The sequence below is a fragment of the Dreissena polymorpha genome, chromosome 11, assembly GCF_020536995.1.
Source record: "Dreissena polymorpha isolate Duluth1 chromosome 11, UMN_Dpol_1.0, whole genome shotgun sequence".
Lineage (NCBI taxonomy): Eukaryota > Metazoa > Mollusca > Bivalvia > Myida > Dreissenidae > Dreissena > Dreissena polymorpha.
This window is the reverse complement of record NC_068365.1, coordinates 85,876,236-85,900,241: the sequence shown is the minus strand read 5'-3', so window position 1 is coordinate 85,900,241 and position 24,006 is coordinate 85,876,236. Positions and strand designations below refer to the sequence as shown.

Below are 24,006 nucleotides of genomic sequence, written 5' to 3'. Positions count from 1 at the left end.
TCGATGTCTATCACTCATGTGATGAATTTTATTAGTGAAACACGAATATAAGCCCAGTAGTGCAATTAATTCAGACAACAAATGTTTCTATTTTGCTTTTACAGCGTTTTGAGTGTAGCTAAATACTTGGGGTAATATCCAATATATTTGTAGCATTATCAGCCAACAAAGATGTTATCGAAATAAACAGTCTGATGAACGTTATGTTGGTCAATAAAATAGGCTTAAAGTTGGGTACATAAGATATTTGCTCTGGGACTTGAGGCTTTTCTTAATGATATCAAAATGTACTAGATTTATTATTAATCTGGGCTGTTTAATGTGCAAAACAGTTAATAGCAAATGTACTTTAATAATTACATGTAATCAACAGTTAATAGCAAATGTACTTTAATAATTAATCATGATGAGCAGAGCTATAATCATAATGGTATGTTTTGGTATAATCATAATCATAATTATAATGGTATGTTTTGCTTGCTAAACACCCTTTGCAAGACTTAGTCATGTTTTAAACTTACCTTTGAACCTTGACCTATAGACGTGTTTTTTGCTAGGAAACTTAACCTGATCTTTATGTTTGATAGTTCCTAGGATAATGACCCCTGACCTATATATGCATGTTTGTTGCTAATATACATACCCTTGACCTTTATATGTGTGTTTGTTGCTAGGATAATGACTTCTGACTGCTATGTGTGTTTCATGCCAAATTATTATCTCCTGACCTCTTTGTGTGTTTGTTGCTAGAATACTGACCCCTGACCTATATGTTTTTTGTTGCTATAATACTTACCCCTGACCTATGTGTGTTTGTTGCAAGGATTATGATCTCTGACCTGTTTGTGTGTTTGTTTCTAGGATACTTACCTCTAACTTCTATTTGTGTTCGTTGCTAGGATACAGATCCCTACCCTGCTAATGAGTTTGTTGTGTAATGATACATACCATTTTGTTCCTAGGATACTGATCCCTGACTTTTATATGTGTTTGTTGCTAGTATGCTTATGCCTGACCTCTTTGTGTGTTTGTTTCTATGATGTTTGTTGCTAGGATACTGGCCTCTGACTTCTGTGTGGGGTTGTTTCTAGGATACTGACCCCTGACCTCTATGTTTTTGTTGCTAGGATACTGGCCTGTGACTTCTATGTGGTGTTGTTTCTAGGATACTGACCCCTGACCTCTACGTGTGTTTGTTGCTAGGATACTGGCCTCTGACTTCTATGTGAGGTTGTTTCTAGGATACTGACCCCTGACCTCTATGTGTGTTTGTTGCTAGGATACTGGCCTGTGACTTCTATGTGTGTTTGTTGCTAGGATACTAACCCATGACCTCTGTGTGTGTTTGTTGCTAGGATACTGGCCTCTGACTTCTATGTGTGTTTGTTGCTAGGATACTAACCCCTGACCTCTGTGTGTGTTTGTTGCTAGGATACTGGCCTCTGACTTCTATGTGGGGTTGTTTCAAGGATACTGACCCCTGACCTCTATGTGTGTTTGTTGCTAGGATACTGAACCCTGACCTCTATGAGTGTTTGTTACTAGGATACGTACCGAGACGATGGGAGGTGCCTGGTGTCCCAAGCCAATGATCAGCCAGAACTCGTATGAGTATCTGCAGATTGACCTCGGAAAACTCTCCGTGGTAACCATGGTGGAGATTCAGGGACGCTTTGGGAACGGTCAGGTATGTCATCACAGAGTAACATAGCTGTTAATTTCGTAATTGTCAGTGCCTGACTGTTAATTACATTTATCAATGTGAAAATTATTTCTTAGGTGTGTCAACATGTTTGACTGTGACAATGTTTATTGGCATTGAATTTAAAACTCAATTAAATATTTTTTAACCAAAGACACATTTATTTGTTGTTGTTTTTTCAAATAGACGAATAGTGACATTTCAGTAGTTTTAGATTTCTTACTGTTTGAGATAAAGTTTTCTAGCCTGATGTAATAGATCGCTTAGATCAATGTAGATCTATGAATATGTGTTTGAAATAATGGCAGAAAGTATAAGGTGCAATAAGTATGAAAATAACGAGTTTGCTGAGATATAACTAGATGCAACTGCTGTTTGTTAATGACAGAATAAAACAGCAGAGATCTTGGCAGAACAATATTTTATTTAGGGTTTTATCATTGTACACATGCCATCTAACCATCTTGCATGCTATCAATGCAATAAAACACCAATTTGCTAGGATTTGAGAGCCATTTTCAAAAATATGAAGAAAGAATTGCTCCCAATTATTCCATGAGATAAATTTCTTGGATTATTTCTGAATAACTGCTCACCAAATTAGTGTCAAACCATTGGGAATAGTGTATGTCTGAAAAAGTATTTTTGAACATGCAAACATAGATAGCAATAACTTCGTTTAACTAGAATGTACATACATTGAACACCTTTGTTACCAAAAAAGTTATAATAAAGAAATTGCCAAATATTCTCCTATTTTTTTTATAGTTAACAATAACAAGTTTGTTCACAGCTCTTATACTTTGTTATAAAATACACTTCTTGTGGATTTTCATAGTAATGGAACCCAGAGTGGATTCAAATGTAGGCGTGTGCATCCACAAGTTAAACATTAAATTGTGATGAATCAAAAGTGAAAGTTTCAGCTCTAGACCTCCAGTGTGTTATTATAATCAATGACAGTATGAATGTAACTTTCTTTAAACTAACATCCATTTTACATTCAGGTATCTTAGTTTTAAATGTCCTGTCTATTGGAACAGCACTGAGACCGAGAGATAAGAGGCATAATATTTGGAATTAACCAGCTTTCCCTATTACTGGTGTATTGAGATTAAACAATAATATTTAAATTGTCACATTCATAATCTACTTTCTGTGAAACCAAAACTCACACTTTCTCAGCATGTGTAACTTTGTAATACATGTTTTACTTGAGACTAAATAAATATTCAATTTATTTCAATTGCTGGGATAAATTACAGAAATAAACAAAACTACCCATAATTCACACCATTCTTATCATGAGGCATATTTTCCACTTATCATTAGAGTCTCTACTTACAAATAGTCCAGATAAGCCCAGTAATTTATGACTTCCATGAGGGCTCCAGATTCCATAAAATAATAACTGCCCCCTTTGAGGTTAAAAGCTCATTGTCAACTGGTTATCTTGTTTATGAGGGGAGCAGCTAGTGTTGATAGATTCCAGAAAATAAGTTGTTAACAACAACATTATTATTAATCTAGCATCTTGAAAGGTTTAAAGTTAAAGTAAGATTTACCAACAATATTAGTAAAAACATAGTAATATGAAAGATTTGAGACTATCTGGGAGCTATACAGTTATAAAGATTATTATAATGTATGAACACAGTAGAGGGCTCAATGTTCTCTTTTCCTAACGGAAAAAGGAGTCAGTATTGCTTTGCTTTGTAAGACCATTTGTCAGAGTGATGTCAGAGTGTCCTTAGGCTTAGGGCCTTTGTAGCTATGTTAATCAGAGGTCATTGTGGCCATATAGGATAGCAGTAAAAGGTCAAAATCAAGGTCAACATGTTAAAATGACCCACATTCTTGGAAAACTCGGCTTAATGCATTTGTGTAAAAGAGGTCATTGTGGCCATATAGGATGTGAGTAAAAGGTCAAAATCCAGGTCGAATGATTAAATGACCTGCATTCTTAGAAAACTGGGCTTAATGCGTTTGCATACTGTGTTGTCCCAGAAAAGCCTCTGGGCCAATATTGTAAAACATGGATATTTTCCCCATTATTTCTGGTTTGAATGTTTATTATCTTTGACATCAAATATGGAGCATAAACAAGTATAAACTCTTACCTGAAGTAATTGCTTTTAGAAGATAATAACTGTGCCATTGTTCTTGCAGGGTCAGGAGTACACAGAGCAGTTCTTGCTGGAATATCAAAGGGAGGACATGGGCGAGTGGATGAGATTCAGGAACAAGCAGGGGCAGGAGGTAATGTCTACAATAGCATGTAACAAGCAGGGGCAGGAGGTAATGTCTACAATAGCATGTAACAAGCAGGGGCAGGAGGTAATGTCTACAATAGCATGTAACAAGCAGGGGACAGATGTAATGTCTACAATAGCATGAAACAAGCAGGGACAGGAAGGTAGTGACTGCAATAGCATGTAACCAGCAGGAGCAAGAGGTAATGTCTATAATAGCATGTTGCAAGCATGGATAGGGGGTAATGTCTACAATAGCATGTAACAAGCAGGGGACAAAGGTAATGACTACAATAGCATGTAACAAGCAGGGGACAGAGGTAATGTCTACAATAGCATGTTGCTAGCATGGACAGGGGGTAATGTCTACAATAGCATGTAACAAGCAGGGGACAGATGTAATGTCTACAATAGCATGAAACAAGCAGGGACAGTAAGGTAGTGACTGCAATAGCATGTAACAAGCAGGAGCAAGAGGTAATGTCTATAATAGCATGTTGCAAGCATGGATAGGGGGTAATGTCTACAATAGCATGTAACAAGCAGGGGACAGAGGTAATGACTACAATAGCATGTAACAAGCAGGGGGGAGAAGGTAATGTCTACAATAGCATGTGACATTAGCAGGGGACAGAGGTAATGTCTACGACAGCATGTTGCAAGCATGGACAGGGGGTAATGTCTACAATAGCATGTAACAAGCAGGGGACAGAGGTTATGTCTACAATAGCATGTAACAAGCAGGGGACAGAGGTTATGTCTACAATAGCATGTAACAAGCAGGGGACAGAGGTTATGTCTACAATAGCATGTAACAAGCAGGGGACAGAGGTAATGACTACAATAGCATGTAACAAGCAGGGGGGAGAAGGTAATGTCTACAATAGCATGTGACATTAGCAGGGGACAGAGGTAATGTCTACGACAGCATGTTGCAAGCATGGACTGCGGGTAATGTCTACAATAGCATGTAACAAGCAGGGGACAGAGGTAATGTCTTCCAGAGCATATTTTGAATGAGTCTTCTTTTATGCCGCTATATAAGCAACAGATATGATTTATTTAGTAATTGTGTTTTCCCAAGTTGAGGACATGCACTGAAATACATTCCTTTAAAACTCTTTAGTTACTATAGAATGAAAGGTGGACCCTTTGCCTGTGAATGTTTTCTGTTGCTAGAAACCCATTCCCTCAGTGTGTAGGCATAGAAGGATGTTCATGTTTACATGCCCCTGCACTGATCAAAATTGAGACATTTCAAATCAGGTGTTAATTTTCAATTGGCAAAGAGCACTGGAACATCCAAAGGACATAAGGAAAATCATGACAAGATATATTCTTGGTGCTTATGTATTGTATTATCTATATGTCTGCATGGGAATGGGTGAAATCATTTGATTAATTGTTTTGGTACAGTCTGCAAAGGAGACACAATTGAATCTACCCCATCCCCTGTCTATGTCTGTCTTGACAAGATGATGCATATTAATGGTTGTGCTGTATGTGTTTACTTGCACAATTTGTCCTCGGTATAGCATATGTTACCTTAAAAAAAGTTAACCAAAAGAAAACAATTCTAAAACAAATAATGTCATGAAAATAAACGAAATAATATCATAAAAATCAACAAAGTAATGTCACTATACTGTGCATGTTTGTAGTACTGGTTTTCATTTTTTTTTTAAATACTCCAACATTTAACAGATATGCTATTATTTCTTTAAAGCGGTTATGAAAACCGCAAAAATGCTAAATAATTATTGTGTAGGTTATGACTTTTTTCAATTAATAATCTATTAAATAGGGAAATGACCATGCTCTTGTCTGGTTTGTATTTCAATGATGAATGTCTGACCCCTATTGTTATTATGAATGCTTCAGTCCACAAAGAACCAAATAAAGACTTATTGACAAAATGAAAAAAAAAGTCACTTCTCACCTATTTTCCCTGATAAGGGTTTTACATTGGAATGCAAATAAACAAAACAGCGCCTTTAGAGAGTATTTTGATTGATGTATGGAATGCATTAATATTATTATAGGAAGGAAATCTGTGAAAGCATGTTTATAAAACAAATATCAATATCTTAGGGGTGGAAATGAAGTCGTTAAAACTTAAATCTAGTAAGAAAGGTCCTGAATTGAGTCTGGGATAAAGGGGCTTAATGCTTTTATCTAAAGTGTCGTCCCAAATAAGTCTGTGCAGTCAGCACATGCAAGTCAGGGGCAACACTTCCCGTTTAAATGGTATTTTTTGTTTAACCCTTTCCCACTTAGAAGCAAAGTGAAAATGGCTTTTGCAAACAGCATAAAACCAGAACAGCCTGCGAGTAACTCGCAGTCTGTTCAGGTTTTATGCTGTTTGCTGCTCATCAGTCCAGAGTTAATGATTCTAATATCCTACAATGTTGCGGCAAAACCACTGTTATCTATTTATTTCATGGTGAAAAGATTTTATACAAAATAATAATAATGATGGTAAAATCTTTTGTGAAAGAAGATATTTTAGAAAACAAGGGGTGGGATGTAATGGAAATTGTTTTGAAAGAAGTGGAATTAAAAGTCAGTATCTTATCACATGGGAAACCAACAAAGGTATCAGAAATCAAGCAAGAGGAATTTGCAAAAAGGTGTGTCTGATTGCTAAGATAAGCAGATTTGGTTTCATATGTTGATGGACGTCCAGGAAAGGTGTATAACCTAAAGTGTGATCAGGTGTGAAAGGCCATGACCAGATAAAGGCCATAATTATTCCACAAAAAATTCATTTTTTTTAAAGTGTTATCTATGTTTATAGAGGAGGTAAATGATAACAAATATCCTGCAATTCATCATCTAATGTTTAAAAACTGTTGGAGGAATTTTTGTCACTTTCCCAATTTAAATGCCATTCATCATCTGTTTATTTTATATGATAGGTGCTGAGAATTCACCTGAGACAAACTTAGGGCTTATTAGTAGAGATTCCTCAGGAATAGGCCCCAGGCTATATATCGGACTTATCTGATGTTATTCAACATGATTGGATTGCTGATTTGGGAAGATTTATTTGATATAATGCCAGTCATTCCCACATACTTTTAATACAAATATTCTCTTGATAAAAGTGCACCTGTGAGGTAACAGTGGCTATTGAAAATGCTTCAAAATGATAAATTGTTTTGAAAAAAATAGGACTTAGAATTGAGTGTTCCCTTCATTTGATTTATTGGCACTTGTATTTTGAATAGTGAAATTAGTCTTTCCTTTTTAAGCTTTTTTGAAACATTCTATTTGTAGTTATGATTAATGGTTGTACAGTATTGAATGCACTTTATGTTGAACTCTAGGTTTGGATATCTGAATTATAAGTAATTATGCCATACTTCAAAGAAGTAGGGGTGCATTGCTTTGCACCTGTCGGTTGGTCATTTAGGGGTCGGTCTGTAGACCATTTTATTTCCGCAGGATATTTAGGGAAAGCTTGTGACTGGTGTATTAATTTCCTTGCTTATATTAAAATAATTGTATGTGTATGCATTTTAATATAAACTAGCAATACCTTACATAATCTGTGTTTGTTTCAGTTGTTCAAGGGCAATGAGAACACGTACCTGACGGAGATGAGGGAGGTAACTCCACCAATCATTGGCCGCCGTGTCAGGTTCATCCCGTATAGCAAGACTCTCCGTACCGTGTGTATGAGGGTTGAGATATATGGCTGCAAGTGGGAAGGTACAATCCAATTTGCCAAGCTCTGAGAAAACCCAGAATTAATGCATGAGTGTTTCATATAGATCCAGATTAGCCTGTGCCATCCGCAGAGGCTAATCTGGGACAACATTTTCTGCTTTTATGGAATTTTTCATATTAAGGAGTCTCTTCTAAACAAAAGTCAAGTGTAGGCTCAAAGTTGCGTTCCAGATTAGACTGTGTTGACTGCACAGGCTAATCTGGGACAATACTTTACGCCCATGCATTAAGTCCAGTTTTTTCAATGCCAGACACAATTTTATCTTAATATCCACAATAGGCTTTGTGAAATATTTCTGGTTTTTGAAAAAATGAAATGCCAGGGTTAATAATAGCCCATACATGAAATATAAGAAATGCTGTTGTTTTTGCATCAAACAATTTTGAAACTTTCATTGGCCATTAATAAGGACATATTTATCCAATATGATGATGTATAAGGTAGATAGTATTATGATGAGAAAAACCTGCTGATTATTTTCTTTCATCTGGGTTTCTTTCCTGTTCTTTCAATGTCATCATTTCGATAAAAAAATCTGCATGCACATTCATATGTCACCTTGTCAATATTTTTCAATAAAGACTCCAAAAAGATATTCATTAAAAGCTGTGTACATTTATTGTAAAATCTGAAAGAAGTCTGCAGACATATGGATTTTTTTGTATTAATAAAAATGCACTGACATAGTTCTTGGCTTTATATAATATCTTAAAGTGCAACAAAATTAGCAATATATAATGTTTCACTATAATCCTGAAATCTACAAATTATGGTATTAAAATCTGTGAACAGCTTTGTTAGGTTTTCTTCTTAATTCTGTGATTTCTTGTAACTCTGCTTTATTACCATGAACTTCTTCCCTGCACGCCAAATAAATTTTATTTCAAATGGCATAATTAGCCGTAGTATATCTTGCAGTTATAGGATTAAGATGCTCTTCAAGACTAAATAATTCTTTCTGACTGAACAAATTGTTTACAAGTTAGAGAATTGTTTACATGATCTGTTTATATAACTTTGAAGAACAGTGTCTGGTTTAATGTTTTTAAGCTGAAAAGCCATGTTTTGAATCTGGTTTTATATCAACAAGCTTAGTAGTTTCGAAAATTTGAACACATTTGTAAACACAGACTGATGCATGAAAGAACGCATTTGTTAATTACAGAAAGAGATGTTTCCAGGAATGTAGTTGTTGTATCATGGGCAGCTCTTACATTGTTGGTATTTTGTATGAGGTGTGGGTATCATTGCAGGTTGTAGTTGGTGAGTGTGGGGTTTCAAATGCCGGAATTTTGTTGGTTGGCACAGTGCAAGTTGTTTGTTGGTTGGTAGGGGATGCATCGGGATATTGGTGGTACAGAAATTATTGAACACATTTGAAACTAATTTGACTATTATTGAATTAAAAGACTCGTCAAGGAATCTATTATGTCAAAGCTTCCCCACTCTTTTGTAAACCAAGGTTTAAGGTCAAGGTCATGTCCTTAGGTCAAAGGTTAAAGGTTTGCATTAAAAAGCTAAATGTTGACTTAATAAGTGATTCATATAATAATTAACTTGTGGAACATCATGACCTATGCCTGTGTCACAACATCAATAATGGGGAATCCACATCAGTGTCATACTATTGTTGATTATGTCAGTCTAATACTTAAACACAAAGCCTTGTAAGAAAAATAAAGTAATATTATGTATACACACGTGAAACAAATTATTTTCGGATCAAAGTAGCTGCTGCTGTGAATTTGTAGAAATTAGGCAGACTTTGGTTACATAATCGTGAGTACAGAATATGCAGTCACATGTGCCACAATAGATATAATGTGCCCCAATGATTTAAAAGCATGCTGCTATGATGAACGGGGATAAAAATCGTTATGCACAGCTGTGACATATTAGGTTTGATTTCCCAGTGCACATTGTGCCATTGTTCCCTAAATTATTATAGCAAATGTAACGTCACATGTTAGATCATGATGTCCTAGATTGCTGACATTGCTGCATGATGTCAATGATGTACAATTGTGCTGCCTAGCTGTCATATTGGGTTCAAGATTTAAGCCGCGTTCTGTGAAAAGGGGGTTTAAATCATTTGCGTAAAGTGTTGTCCCAGATTAGCCTGTGTAGTCCCCACAGGCTAATCAGGGACAATGCTTTCTGTCTAAACTGGATTTTTGCTATGAAGAGAATTTGTTTAAACAAAAAATACCTTTAGAAGCAAAAAGCGTCATCCCAAATTAGCCTGTGCAGTCTAATTAGCCTGTGCAGACTGCACAGGCTAATCAGGGACGACACTTTACGCACATGCATTAAACCCCCTTTTCACAGAGTGCGGCTCATTTGTTTGTATGGTTCATTCTTCTTACATCCTCTTCATTGTGGTATGGTAAAGAGTAGTGTTTTCAAAACTATGGTAATATATCAACTTTTTTCTTCCTGGACAACAGAACAACTGCAACAAAATGTCTGCTCCTCAAAAACAAAAAAAGAAGAAATTACAGCAATATACAGGCATGTTTCTTGATTTTTCTAGTGGTTTTCATTGAGTCCCATATATTTCATACAGTCTATGAAGATTTGTGACCTCAGATTTTAACTCACTTGGGCACACAGTGCTCTTTGTGAATGTGTAGTAAACCACAATTGTCTGCCAGTCTGTGAGTGGGTGAGACTTCCTGAAATATTGGGCAGAATTTCAGGACATATCACTGGAATGAACTTCGGGTGCCACTCTATTCAAGTAATTCCAGTCCACTCAGATGTAGGTCACAGTAGCTACAAATATATATTTTAAAAATGAAAACTTCTTATAACTTTGGTTTGTAACTTCATCTAGTGGTCATCTTCTAAGTAGATAACTGAGGCCAGAAAGCAAAATAACTTAAAAAAAATCTTGAAGCCAAGGCCCAGAGTGTAAAGTTTGGCATGTAACATTGTATGGTGGTCCTTTACTCTTTTTTTTAAATCATACTTCTTGGATCAAAATTATCCCTTACCTGAAACAGTTAAGTTGTTATTTATTTCAGATGGAGTGGTATCAAACAGTATGTGTCAGTATGCAATCTTGTTATGTATTTCAGATGGAGTGGTATCAAACAGTATGTGTCAGTATGCAATCTTGTTGTGTATTTCAGATGGAGTGGTATCAAATAGTATGTGTCAGTATGCAATCTTGTTGTGTATTTCAGATGGAGTGGTATCAAACAGCATGTGTCAGTATGCAATTTTGTTGTGTATTACAGATGGAGTGGTATCAAACATTATGTGTCAGTATGCAATCTTGTTGTGTATTTCAGATGGAGTGGTTTCAAACAGTATGTGTCAGTATGCAATCTTGTTGTGTATTGCAGATGGGATGTTGTCCTACATTATTGGTGCATACAATCTTGTTCTGTATTTCAGTTTGTGTGGTGTCGTATAGCATGTGTTCTATATATTCCAGATGGTGTGGTGTCATACAGCGTACGTCAGGGAGACAGACGTGGCTCCGAGCTGGACTTTGTGGACTTCACGTACGACGGCATGATCCAGGAGAACTTCCTGTTGGAGGGGCTGGGTCAGCTAACAGACGGGGAGATAGGGGACTACAACTTCAGGCTCGACAACGAAGAACTGCGCATCAAGGGGTAAGAGAGTGGTGTGGCTTACATTGGCTTGATAGGGTTATGAGATTGACGCTTTAAATTGGCTTGATTAAATAGTCATGTATGTCATAATAAGGCACTGCACATAAAGGGGTGCAAATTGTCCCTTTACATGGGCGTTTTTAAAACCTATTTATTCAGGCTTGATTGCATTGAAATCCTAAGGCTTATTGAAATGCTCTCAAGAGTGTTTCCTGGGTAGAACCAGTACTTGATGCCTTTTGGGGATATCTAAAGAATGCTCCCACAGTGAGGATCGAACCAATGACCTTCCTGGTTGCTAGGTGGACTATGTATCCACTACACCATGCCGACCTTATATTGCTTGATCAATTAGTTATGTATGCCAGTGCTGCTTCTTTTCTTTCTTTTTTAAATAGACTCTAAAATTCATAAAAGAGTTATATAACTAATAGCAGAGTAGATCTTACAGTATACAATAGTTACTAGTATGTTATATATGAAAAAGGGTATATTTTTTATTTTTAAAATGTGATACTTTTATTTCCCGCAAAATTCCAACACCATATTAAAAGTCTGAATGTGAGAAATGTGACATTAACTAATGGAGGGAATTTTGTTCTCAACACATTCAAAGAAAATTGTAAACATACTGCACTGCAGTTATTCACTAAAATTCCTGTTAAGAGATTCTAGTTATATATTGAAAATGTGAGTGATGTCGGTAGGTGAGTAACATTATTTGTTGCCATAGAAGCTCTTTATTGGATCAATTTACCAAAAAATATTACTTGGCAAAGTTATCTAATAATCTATTATAATTTTTTAAACATGGACAATTATATCTCTGAATGTGGTCATTTAATATAGCAAAAACTATATCATTACTCAATCCGTTGTTGTTTATTTCTTTCAGTAAAGAGTAAAAAGAGGTACCCATGTATTGTTTCATGGTCTCACTGACATATTCATCTAATTAAAAGAATTTAAATGTTTGGTAGTAATCAAAATGCTTTAAAAAGTTCAATTGTGTCAAATGTTGTTTAAAACGAAGAGAAAGAACCTTTTCTTGCTAAGATTATTAATATACAATGTAGATTGTTCCCTGGTGCTTATAGTCTCAGCGTACCCTATTAACCTGAGTGTGTGTTTTTGTATTCACATACACAAAATACTCACAGTATGTTCTAATGAACGCATTATCATTTAGCCTCGCTCGTGGAAAACAGGGTTTCATGCATGACTGCCCAGGCCAATCTGGGACAACGCTTGACACACATGCATTTAGCCCTATTTTCCTAGCGGGAGACTCAATTCCAAATCATGAAATACTTGTTACATCTAGATATTTAAGCACATATTGTGTTATCAGAAAAAAATCCCGTCTACTTGCAGATATGAGTGGGTGGGCTGGCGTAATGACACACAGGACTTCGAGGGCCCTCTGATCATCACGTTCAAATTTGACCAAGTACGCAATTTCAGCAAAGTCTTCATCAACTGCAACAACCTCTTTTCAAAGGACGTTCGTGTTTTCAAGGTGGCGCTGGTTTACTTCAGCGTTGGTGGGAATCTCTACCAGAACTCGCCAGTCAAGTATGACTTTATTCGGGACGACGTAGTGGAGTATTCGAGACCTGTGATGATCAAACTGAACAACAACGTAGGCCAGTACGTCCGTCTGCAGTTGTACTTTGATGCCAAGTGGATCATGATCAGTGAGGTGCAGTTCATATCAGGTAAGCAACCGAAAATATTGAAATTCCTTTATATGTGGAGTTCATATCAGGTAAGCAACCAGGAATATTAAAATATCTTTATAGGCGGAGTTCATATCAGGTAAGCAACCGGGAATATTGAAATAATTTTATAGATGCAGTTACTATCAGGTACGCAACCGGAAATATTGACATGTCTTTAAAGGTGCAGTTCATATCAGGTATGCAACCGGAAATATTGAAATATCTTTATAGGTGGAGTTCATATCAGGTAAGCAACCGGGAATATTGAAATAATTTTATAGGTGCAGTTCATATCAGGTTTGCAAACGGGAATATTGAAATACCTTTATAGGTGCAGTTCATATCAGGTACGCAACTGGGAATATTGAAATATCTTTATAGGTGGAGTTCATATCGGGTAAGCAACCAGGAATATTGACATATCTTTATAGGTGCAGGTCATCACAGGTAAGCAACTGGAAATATTGAAATACCTTTATAGGTGGAGTTAAAATCAGGTAAGCAACCAGGAATATAGAAATGTCTTTAAAGGTGCAGTTCATATCGGGTAAGCAACCGGGAATATTGAAATACCTTTATAGATGGAGTTAAAATCAGGTAAGCAAAGAGAAATATTAAAATGCTTAAGCTTTGCTCTGTGCAAAAAGAGTTTAATACATGTGCGAAAATGTCGTCCCAGATAAGCTTGTATAGCCTGCCTAGGCTTATTAGGGTCGACGGTTTCTGCTTTTATGGCATTATCTGTTTAAAGGAAGTCTTTTCTAAAGGAATAACCAGTCTAGGTGGAATCTGTCGCCCCTAATTAGTGTGTGCTGACTGCACAGGCTAATCTGGGACAACACTTTACGCACATGCATTTAGCCCCATTTACACAGAGTGAGGCTCACTTCTTTTAAGGGTTTTAATTTTATAAAAACATCTTCAATTGTTGTAGCTTTTATTCTTGTTAGTAATTTAATACTTAACAAACATTAAAATGAATTAAGCTTTAGTTTGATCTGGTAATGTTATGTGCATGGTTTAGAAAATTTGAAGTGAAACTTCAATGCATTTCCATTTATACAAGCAATTTATTCCATGGGTTTTCATTTACTTTGAATATTTAAAAACATTGTCTACTTGAAAATACTTTTTATTAAAACTGAATAAACTTGACATGCTCAAACCTGAAATATACATTTTTAGCACAATAACGATTCAATTTGATTTTACATACATAATAAAAATAATGATACAGAAATAAAAAATCTATTGATGATCATTTCATTTTAAATTCCAACTGAAAAATCATCAGCCATCATGAATCATTTACTGATACTGTAACCACATGTAACTCCTCGGGGTTGTGGATATGATGCCTGCCTTGCAACCAGTAGGTCATGGATTCAATCCCCACTGAGTAAGAGTTCTTTAACTCTAAAAGTAAGTACTGATTCTATGCAGGAAACAGACTTGAGAGCTTTTCAATAAGCCTTAGGCTTTCGATGATAAATAAATAGATTTGAACTTATCATGAAAATGAGCTGCGCTTTGTGAAAAAGGTGTAATGCATGTGTGTAAAGTGTTGTCCGCACAGGCTAATCAGGGAGGACATTTTCCTCTGAAACAGGATGTTCACTAAGAGGAGGCTTCTTTCACTTAATATTCTGTAATGTGTGTTCAATCAGAGCTTGTGACAGGCAACTTCACAGAGGAGGTTCCCCCTGCGACCTTGAAACCCCCGCTGGTGCCTCCCAAACCAGAAGACAAGTACTATGAACATGAGCTGAGCATCGGCAAGGATGGCAAGGGTGAGTGTTGATGTATTACCGTACTTAACAATGTATTACGCACAACTATGAATAATACGCACCTGATTTTTATGTCCCCCACTATAGTAGTGGGGGACATATTGTTTTTGCCCTGTCTGTTGGTCTGTTGGTCTGTCTGTTTGCGCCAACATTAACATTTTGCAATAACTTTTGCTATATTGAAGATAGCAACTTCATATTTGGCATGCATGTGTATCTCATGAAGCTGCACATTTTGAGTGGTGAAAGGTCATGGTCAAGGTCATCCTACAACGTCAGAGGTCAAATATATGTGGCCAAAATCGCTCATTTTATGAATACTTTTGCAATATTGATGATAGCAACTTGATATTTGGCATGCATGTTTATCTCATGGAGCTGCACATTTTGAGTGGTGAAAGGTCAAGGTCATCCTTCAAGGTCAGAGGTCAAATAAATGTGGCCCTAATCACTTATTTTATAAATACTTTTGCAATATTGAAGATAGCAACTTGATATTTGGCATGCATGTGCATGTCATGGAGCTGCACATTTTGAGTGGTGAAAGGTCAAGGTCAAGGTCATCCTTCAAGGTCAGAGATCAAATATATGTGGCCCAAATCGCTTATTTTATGAATACTTTTGCAATATTGAAGATAGCAACTTGATATTTGGCATGCATGTGTATCTCATGGAGCTGCACATTTTGAGTGGTGAAAGGTCAAGGTCAAGGTCATCCTTCACAATGTCAAGGTCATCCTACAAGGTCAAACATCATATAGGGGGACATTGTGTTTCACAAACACATCTTGTTAAATACCAAAATGGAGGAAAACATTTTTCTATTGATTAAAACTGTCAAATTTGCCACCATTTTATTATTTCACAACTTTTTGAAAACACGAGCTGAACTTAAACAAGGGTGGAAAGGGGATGGGTAATAGGTGATGTCTAGTCTTTTTGTGTCACCTGAAAAGGTGTCATGAAGCAGTTACTCTAAGAAGCAAAAGGAGTAATGACTCTGTAAGTTGTATGTAGGCAATGGTTTAAAGGGTGTTGATCCAAGGGTCACATGTGTTCGAAAATAAGGTCACCCGGTAAAGTTTTGATAATTGTTTTTTTCTTACTCAGGTGAGCGGTTCAGGACCATTTTGTCCCTCTTGTTTATTTTATGTGTCTAAATGTGAATGCCATATTAACATAGTACATTAAATATGTTGTGAAAATGATGTGACGTTGTGCGACGTTGCCAGGAATTGTCATGTTCAGTAATTATTTTTGTTGTTAATGCTATGATTCTTATATTTGAACGATGATGTTGAAAAGGTCAAACATTGAGTGCGTTTCTCTTCTTATTAACAGGCTATTTAAATCTACAATATAATCATGTTTACTGTAATTCTTCATCAACAGGTATGCACTCATCCTATGTAGAGCCAGAGAATATGAATTCAATATTAACAAAGTGCTTAGTATGATAATTCATGCCCACTGTCATTCTTCATCATAGGTACGCAGGTTGGCAATGTAGAGCCAGAGAAAGCTACCAAACAGCAGACACCAGGAAGTGACATCATCAGTATCATCATCGGTTCTCTGGCGGGGCTCATCGCCATTCTCATCGCCATTGTGATCTTCATAGTGTGCCGACACCGGCATAAAAAGAACAACAACAACCGTCGCATGAAGACAGCCATCGCAGACACAAATAACCAGATGGCGGTCAACATGTCTGACCTGCGGGGGACACATAACAACGGCAAGGTGCTCAATGGACACATGTACAACGGGGTTCCTCTCACGGAGCTTGAGTCTGACAGGGAATGCTGCAGTGGTGAGTTTTATATGACAAAAACTTGGTCAGAACCTTTGTTCTAATGATATCTCTGTTACTCAATTGACACGTATATACAACGGGGTGCCTCTTCCTGAGCTAGAGTTTGACAGGGAATGCTGCCATAGTGGGTCACTCATTTATTCTTATCTTGGCTACCCTGAGCTAGAGTCACACATCTTAGGAAACAATTTGGGAAATTCTTTAAATTCATTAAATACGTTAAATCTGTTACTAGTTCATGTTTCAAATTTTTGACATTAACATGTTTTAAACAAGTCAAACAAGTTTGCTTAAGTTATTCATCTATTTTTTGTTATTGGATAAAATGGTTTTCTGATAGCAAATTTGATCTGAAATTTCATCTTAGTTCATGGTAGACATTTCCTAGTAGTTGTTTGCTAAATATAACAAAAAAATAAATAAATATGTTTTACAAAAAGACACATAATGTCTTTTATAACAATATTCTGTTTTGAAATGATTAAACCATTACCGTGAGGCATTATAGAGGCTTTGTTATATGCAAAGATGGAAAGAATTTCTAGAATCAATATTTCTTCATTTTATTAAGAAAGATACCATCACAAAAAAATATTTATTCATTTTTTTCTGCAATATCTTATTTTTTAAGACTAGTGTTTGTGTCAATGACCTTTTTGTCAGTGATCCTCTTTAAGTAAGGTTATTTAATTGTTTCAGAATGCAATATTTTTTTTATCAAAGTACAATGTCCGTACTTGTGTAGAACAAAAACTAATTTATTGCGAGTATAATTAGTTGTATCCAACAATATCTTTTAGAGATATGTTTTTGACTTAAACTTTTACAGTTGAGCGCCCAAAGCACAATGGTTATCGCGAACCAAAAGACTCGGTTATCGTAAATAGGGGCAGCTTGGCCCCTAATTTGACTGACCTCCCAGAATTACCTTCACCAGGTATTATACTGTTTCTGCTTGGTGCATGGGAGTTCCATACTAATCTGACTGACCTCCCATAATTACCTATACCAGGTATTAGACTGGTTCTGCTTGGTGGATGGAAGTTCAATACTAATCTGACTGACCTCCCAGAATTACTTCACCAGGTATTATACTGGTTCTGCTTGGTGCATGGGAGTTCAATACTAATCTGACTGACCTCCCAGAGTTACCTTCACCAGGTATTAGACTGGTTCTGCTTGGTGCAAGGGAGTTCAATACTAATCTGACTGACCTCCCATTATTACCTATACCAGGTATTAGACTGGTTCTACTTGGTGCATGGGAGTTCAATACTTATCTGACTGACCTCCCATAATTACCTATACCAGGTATTAGACTGGTTCTACTTGGTGCATGGGAGTTCAATACTTATCTGACTGACCTCCCATAATTACCTTATCCAGGTATTAGACTGGTTCTGCTTGGCGCATGGGAGTTCAATACTAATCTGACTGACCTCCCATTATTACCTATACCAGGTATTAGACTGGTTCTACTTGGTGCATGGGAGTTCAATACTTATCTGACTGACCTCCCATAATTACCTATACCAGGTATTAGACTGGTTTGCTTGGTGCATGGGAGTTCAGTACTAATCTGACTGACCTCCCAGAATTATCTTCACCAGGTATTAGACTGGTTCTGATTGGTGCATGGGAGTTCAATACTTATCTTACTGACCTCCCATAATAACCTACACCAGGTATTAGACTGGTTCTGCTTGGTGCATGGGAGTTGAAAGGAATACAGTCTTGCATGTGAATAGATGGCTTCGGGTGAAATACTGCTCATATAAATATAACATTACTATTAACTAAGACATGCATGGGTTGTGTATTTAAGCCTTAATTTTTGCTTCCAAACTAACATCAATTCAAAATTTGGGTAAAACAACAAGAAAATATGAATTACATCAAATTTATAGTATGATACAAAAACGAATCGAAGTGAGAATTGTTTCAATGTGATATTATATAAAAATGTTTAAAAAAAATGTTAATAAAAGCCAAAAATGGCAATCAATTGGTCTTAGCAATGAAACCTTGCAATTATACCAATTTTTGCCTGGCCTGATAAACCACACAAGACCCGGCAATGCAAATGGAACCTTATAGTTTGCTTTAAAGCTATTCAACCCTTTGCTCTATTTTCTTACACATCTATTCATTTATAACTTCACTTCCACATTGTTCACCTATAGTGTGTCGGGCCTTCTAGCTCAGTACTTTAACTCGCTCCCACTCAGAAGCAAAGTGAATATGGCTATGTGCAAAAAGCATAAAACCAGAACAGCCTGTGAGTAACTCGTCAAAGTGTGTCAAAGTGCGTCTCTTAGTGGTAACGGGGTTAAGCACTGGACTACACATTGGAGGATCATGGGTTTGAGCCCTGGTCCAGCCACATGAATTGTGTGAAGATGGTAATTAAAACTGTTCTACGGCCCTTAACCCCCTATCTCTCTTTAAAGAAAGGCAGTTGTCGTTTACTGACATAAGTATGTGTACCTGGTACTAGTAATTATTCAGCTTGGCATAAGTATGTGTACCTGGTACTAGTAATCCACCTTGGCATATATATGTATACCTGGTACATGAGAAAACCTCATGTAGAGCTCTGTGTGCATTTACAGTTTATTCTTGCCTCACAATATAGTTATGGACCTGACTAACAACAATTATTAGTTTAAGTGTTGGTAGCAAAACGTTTTATTTCACTAAAAAGATTAAATAGAAGTGATTATTGAAAATTTTGTGTGTAATAACTAAGAGATAAAATATGCACATTGTTTTATTAGTAATTTAAAGTTCATACCATAATAATTTTTAGTAGTTTAATGGTTGACATCTGCATGGGAACTGGAAGGTTGTTTGATACTTACTTGAGACTGGTGGACTGATCTCTGTCAGAATACATCCAGTTCTCACCATGGTTCTACCCAGAATAATAACATTTGTTTATGTGGCTGTTTCATTGAAAGTATATTGTGTTCCTCTTTTTTTCAGCAAGTAAAAAATTCTCAAGAATGCTTAATATTCAAACAACTTTCAAATACTGGTGCTAAACTACATTTGAATTTTTATGCGTTACTATGACATTAATTCAAAGGCATTTTGGCTAAAGGTGCCAGCTCAAGAAATACAGAACTTGTCGATCTCAGAAAAATCTCTGAACATAAAATATTGACCCCAGAGAAACATTTAAGATTTCACTCTCATTTATTCACTATTTAAAATGAAAAATAAAATTAATCTCAAGTTTTATCATAGTCATTGGCCCAGTTTTTACAATCATCTCAACATTGCTCTTCCCTTCTATAGCAGAAAGCCAGGATTACGCTGTCCCCGATGTTACCAAGTCAGCTCTGATGACCTTTCCACAGGCGCGCAAGCAGAACAACCTTGACAAGCCACCCCCACAGTATGATGCCCTCTATGCTGCAGCCGACATTGTCAGCACCCAGGTCCCCAATATACCTTCACTACAGGCAAGTATAGCAGCACCTAAGTCCCAAATATACCCTCCCTATAGTCAGGTACAGCAGCACCCAGGTTTCTAATATACCCTCCCTGCAAGCAAGTATATCAGCACCCAGGTACCCAATTTACCTTCCCTACAGGCAAGTATAGCAGCACACAGGTTCCCCATATACCTCCCTGTAGGCAAGTCTAGCAGCACCCAGGTCCCAAATATACCCTCCCTGCAGGCACGTTTTGCCAATATAGTAGTGTTTCTCATACTTTTGATTGTTCTGCATTAAAAACTTGTCATTGACTTAAAATATTGGCACTGGAACAACAAGAGCTGTGTTCGTCAGAAGCACAATGCCCCCTACTGCTCTGCTTTGAAATAAAATTTCTATTTATCATTTGGCAGGTATAGAAATCATCTCCTTTTAAAGCTTATTACTTCCCTTGGATTTTGTCCAATCCAAGGGGGGGGGTCTGTAGACAGTCAAAAATGACCAAGTCAGACATCGCTGACAACCAAGGCTTGTGGTTTATCAAAGAGATCATAGCCAGAGTTCATCATGTATCTATGGACATAAGTCCAAATGTATGTAATGAACCCTACCATTCACAAATTAGTACAGGAAAGAAATGACAATTATATCATTTAAAAAAAAAACCTTTGACAAATCAATCATTTGAGTTATAAATAATCAAAATAAAAAATCTGTACAGTAACTGTGAAAAGAACTTAAATTCTTGGAAATATATTATCTGAGATTTTTAATTATATAAATTACTTCCCTTGAAAGTAATTGTCTCTAACAAATCTCTATTTTTTAGTTGCAAATAGTAAATAATAAAGCCACTACCCTGACTGTAGATTCACCACTCAAAATGTGCAGCTCCATGAGATACACATGCATGCCAAATATCAAGTTGCTATGTTCAATATTGAATAATTATCTCCCTTTAAAGTTTATGACTTCCCTTGGATTTGTATTTTTGACCTTAGACCTTGAAGGATGACCTTTACCATGATGTTTTTGTCAGAAACACAATGCGGCCCACTATGCCGCTTTGATTTATTTAACAAAAATATATAGTTTGGCAGGTCATATAATTGTCCATTTAAAGCTTATTACTTCCCTTGGATTTGTTTTTTCGACCCTTATGACCTAGTTTATTACCCGGCATGGCCCATATTCGAACTTGACCTAGATATTGTCTAGATACAACTTCTGACCAAGTTTCATAAAGATAGGATGAAAACTATTTGAATTAGAGAGCGGACACGAAAAGTGCGACAGACTGACTGACAGACTGACGGACAGTGTGAAAACTATATACCCCCTTTTCTTCGAAAGAGGGCATAAAAATTTGCTGTTTTAATTAATCATTATAAGTTTTAATTTGTTATGATTGAATGTCCTGTATAAACTCTCCAATTGGGAAGGAATGGTTGTGTTTTTATGCCCCCGGATCGAAAGATCGGGGGTATATTGTTTTTGGCTTGTCTGTCTGTCACTGTGTCAGTCAGTCAGTCATTATGTGTGTCCCAAAACTTTAACCTTTGTAGAAAACTTTTGCAATATTGAAGATAGCAACTTGATATTGATTGACATGCATGTGTATCTCATGGAGCTACACATTTTGAGTGGTGAAAGGTCAAGGTCAACTATATGGCTTCAAAGCGGCGCAATAGGGGGCATTGTGTTTCTGACCAACACATCTCTTGTTTCTTCATTTATCATCAAAATACACACATTAACTATAATTTGATAAAAAGAAACCTAGGTATTGCTTTGGAATAAAGCTTGGAGTTGAAGTTTGCTAAACCTAAATAAAAAGTGAGTTAAGCACCGCACAAGCTAATCAAGGATGGCACTTTCCGCCTTGACTGGACTTTGTTTAGGAGAAATCTACTTGAAGCAAAATATTCCATTAAAACAGAAAGTAGCGTCCCTTATTAAGCCATGCAGACTGCACATGCTAACTATGAACAACACTTTACGCACATTCATAAAGCTCAGTTTCTCCAGAACCTGGTTCATATTATTTTACAGGGTGTGAGTGGCAACAATGTGTACGCTGTTCCCAATGCAGAGCTGCTTCTTAGCATTGATGTTTCTGTCAACGAATTCCCACGTGAGAACCTACGCTTCATCGAGGTGTTGGGACAGGGGCAGTTTGGAGAGGTAGGCAGGGGAGTGCACTCTTACTAAGTTTGAAAGGGAAAGCACTCTTACTGAGTTTGTTAGAGGGAGCGCACTCTTACTGTGTTTGTTATCTGATTTGTTTAGGAGAGCACTCTTACCGCGTTTATTATCTGACTTTTAGGGGAGAGCACTCTTACTGTGTTTGTTAGAGGGAGAGCACTCTTAATGTGTTTGTTATCTGACTTGTTTAGGAGAGCACTCTTACTGCATTTTTATCTGACTTGTAGGAGAGAGCACTCTTACTGTGTATGTTAGGGGGCAGTCTACAGTTCTTCTTGAAAATCACCAGGCCAACTGTTCTGCAAAACACCCTCAAAACAAGGCCTTCAGTCACAACCTGAAAATAGATCCAGACAATATTCAGTGCAGCTCAGCAACAGCTTTAAAATAATGCAAAAAACAATGCAGAAAATGCACTTTAAATTGATATCTGGGGTAAAATAGTAGGGGAGAGCACTCATACTGTGTTTGTTTTCTGACTTAACATAAAAAAATTGAGTATAGAATTATCAAATACTTTTAGGGGAGAGCACTCTTACTGTGTTTGTTAGAGGGAGAGCACTCTTACTGTGTTTGTTATCTGACTTGTAGGAGAGAGCACTCTTACTGTGTTTGTTTTCTGACTTAACATAAAAAATTTGAGTATAGAATTATCAAATATGTGTTATCTTACTTAAAATCCAAAAAAGGTGTTATGTGATCTACTTGTGTATATGCATGGGTCTATCACTTAAATTGAAACATATAAATCAAAGTAAATCATTTGGTCATATTATTGTTTAAGTATGAGAATCATTTAATATTAACCACATGTCATTTAAAGAAAACCAATATAACAAATATACTCAAAATATTGTGCAAATATTGTGCAAAAACAGAAACATACTTATTACAGTTAATCAATTTACATTTCTTTCAATATCAGTAAATGTATAAAATGTGCAATACTTAACTACTGTTATTTCCTTAAGAAACTACTGTTATTTCCTTAAAAAAATCAACATTTTCAATATGATACATGTAGTTTCATCTGTGTGATATATATAATGTATCAATCCATTCCCTGGTAGGTTCACCTGTGTGATACATGTAATTATCAATCCATTACATAATAGGTTCATGTGTGTGATACATATACATTTCTTTCAATATCAGTAAATGTATAAAATGTGCAATACTTAACTACTGTTATTTCCTTAAGAAACTACTGTTATTTCCTTAAAAAATCAACATTTTCAATATGATACATGTCGTTTCATCTGTGTGATACATGTAATGCATCAATCCATTCCCATGTAGGTTCACCTGTGTGATACATGTAATGTATCAATCCATTCCCTGGTGGGTTCATCTGTGTGATAACATATCAATCCATTCCCTGGTAGGTTCACCTGTGTGATACATGTAACATATACATCCATTACCTGGGAGGTTCACCTGTGTGATAACTTATCACTCCATTCCCATGTAGGTTTACCTGTATGAAAACCTATCAATCCATTCCCATATAGGTTCACCTGTGTGAAAACTTATCAATCAATTTCCCAGTAGGTTCACCTGTGTGATAAATTATCACTCCATTCCCAAGTTGGTTCACCTGTGTAAAAACTTATTAATCCATTCCCATGTAGGTTCACCTGTGTGATACATGTAACATATCAATCACTTCCCTGGTAGGTTCACCTGTGTGATACATGTAACTTGTCAATCACTTTCCT

At 36.4% G+C, this 24,006-nt stretch overlaps 1 protein-coding gene and 1 long non-coding RNA gene across 2 annotated transcripts in view; one reads left to right on the top strand and one right to left on the bottom strand.

Moving 5' to 3' along the window:
• Positions 1–24,006, bottom strand: part of LOC127851933 (uncharacterized) — a 55,192-nt gene that overhangs the window by 16,384 nt on the left and 14,802 nt on the right. The window contains exons 2-4 of the long non-coding RNA XR_008036057.1: positions 22,532–22,625; positions 7,548–7,654; positions 3,823–3,898 (exon numbers count right to left, since the gene is read on the bottom strand). This is a non-coding gene — a long non-coding RNA (uncharacterized LOC127851933). The remainder of the gene's footprint in view (positions 1–3,822; positions 3,899–7,547; positions 7,655–22,531; positions 22,626–24,006) is intronic.
• The window catches only part of LOC127851928 (discoidin domain-containing receptor 2-like), a 210,409-nt gene that overhangs the window by 175,218 nt on the left and 11,185 nt on the right, over positions 1–24,006 (top strand). Inside the window, exons 4-13 of the mRNA XM_052385924.1 lie at positions 1,546–1,687; positions 3,872–3,961; positions 7,521–7,668; positions 11,130–11,313; positions 12,688–13,031; positions 14,702–14,824; positions 16,314–16,637; positions 17,470–17,577; positions 19,941–20,107; positions 22,136–22,267. Of these exons, the coding sequence (XP_052241884.1) occupies positions 1,546–1,687; positions 3,872–3,961; positions 7,521–7,668; positions 11,130–11,313; positions 12,688–13,031; positions 14,702–14,824; positions 16,314–16,637; positions 17,470–17,577; positions 19,941–20,107; positions 22,136–22,267 (1,762 nt within the window). The remainder of the gene's footprint in view (positions 1–1,545; positions 1,688–3,871; positions 3,962–7,520; positions 7,669–11,129; positions 11,314–12,687; positions 13,032–14,701; positions 14,825–16,313; positions 16,638–17,469; positions 17,578–19,940; positions 20,108–22,135; positions 22,268–24,006) is intronic.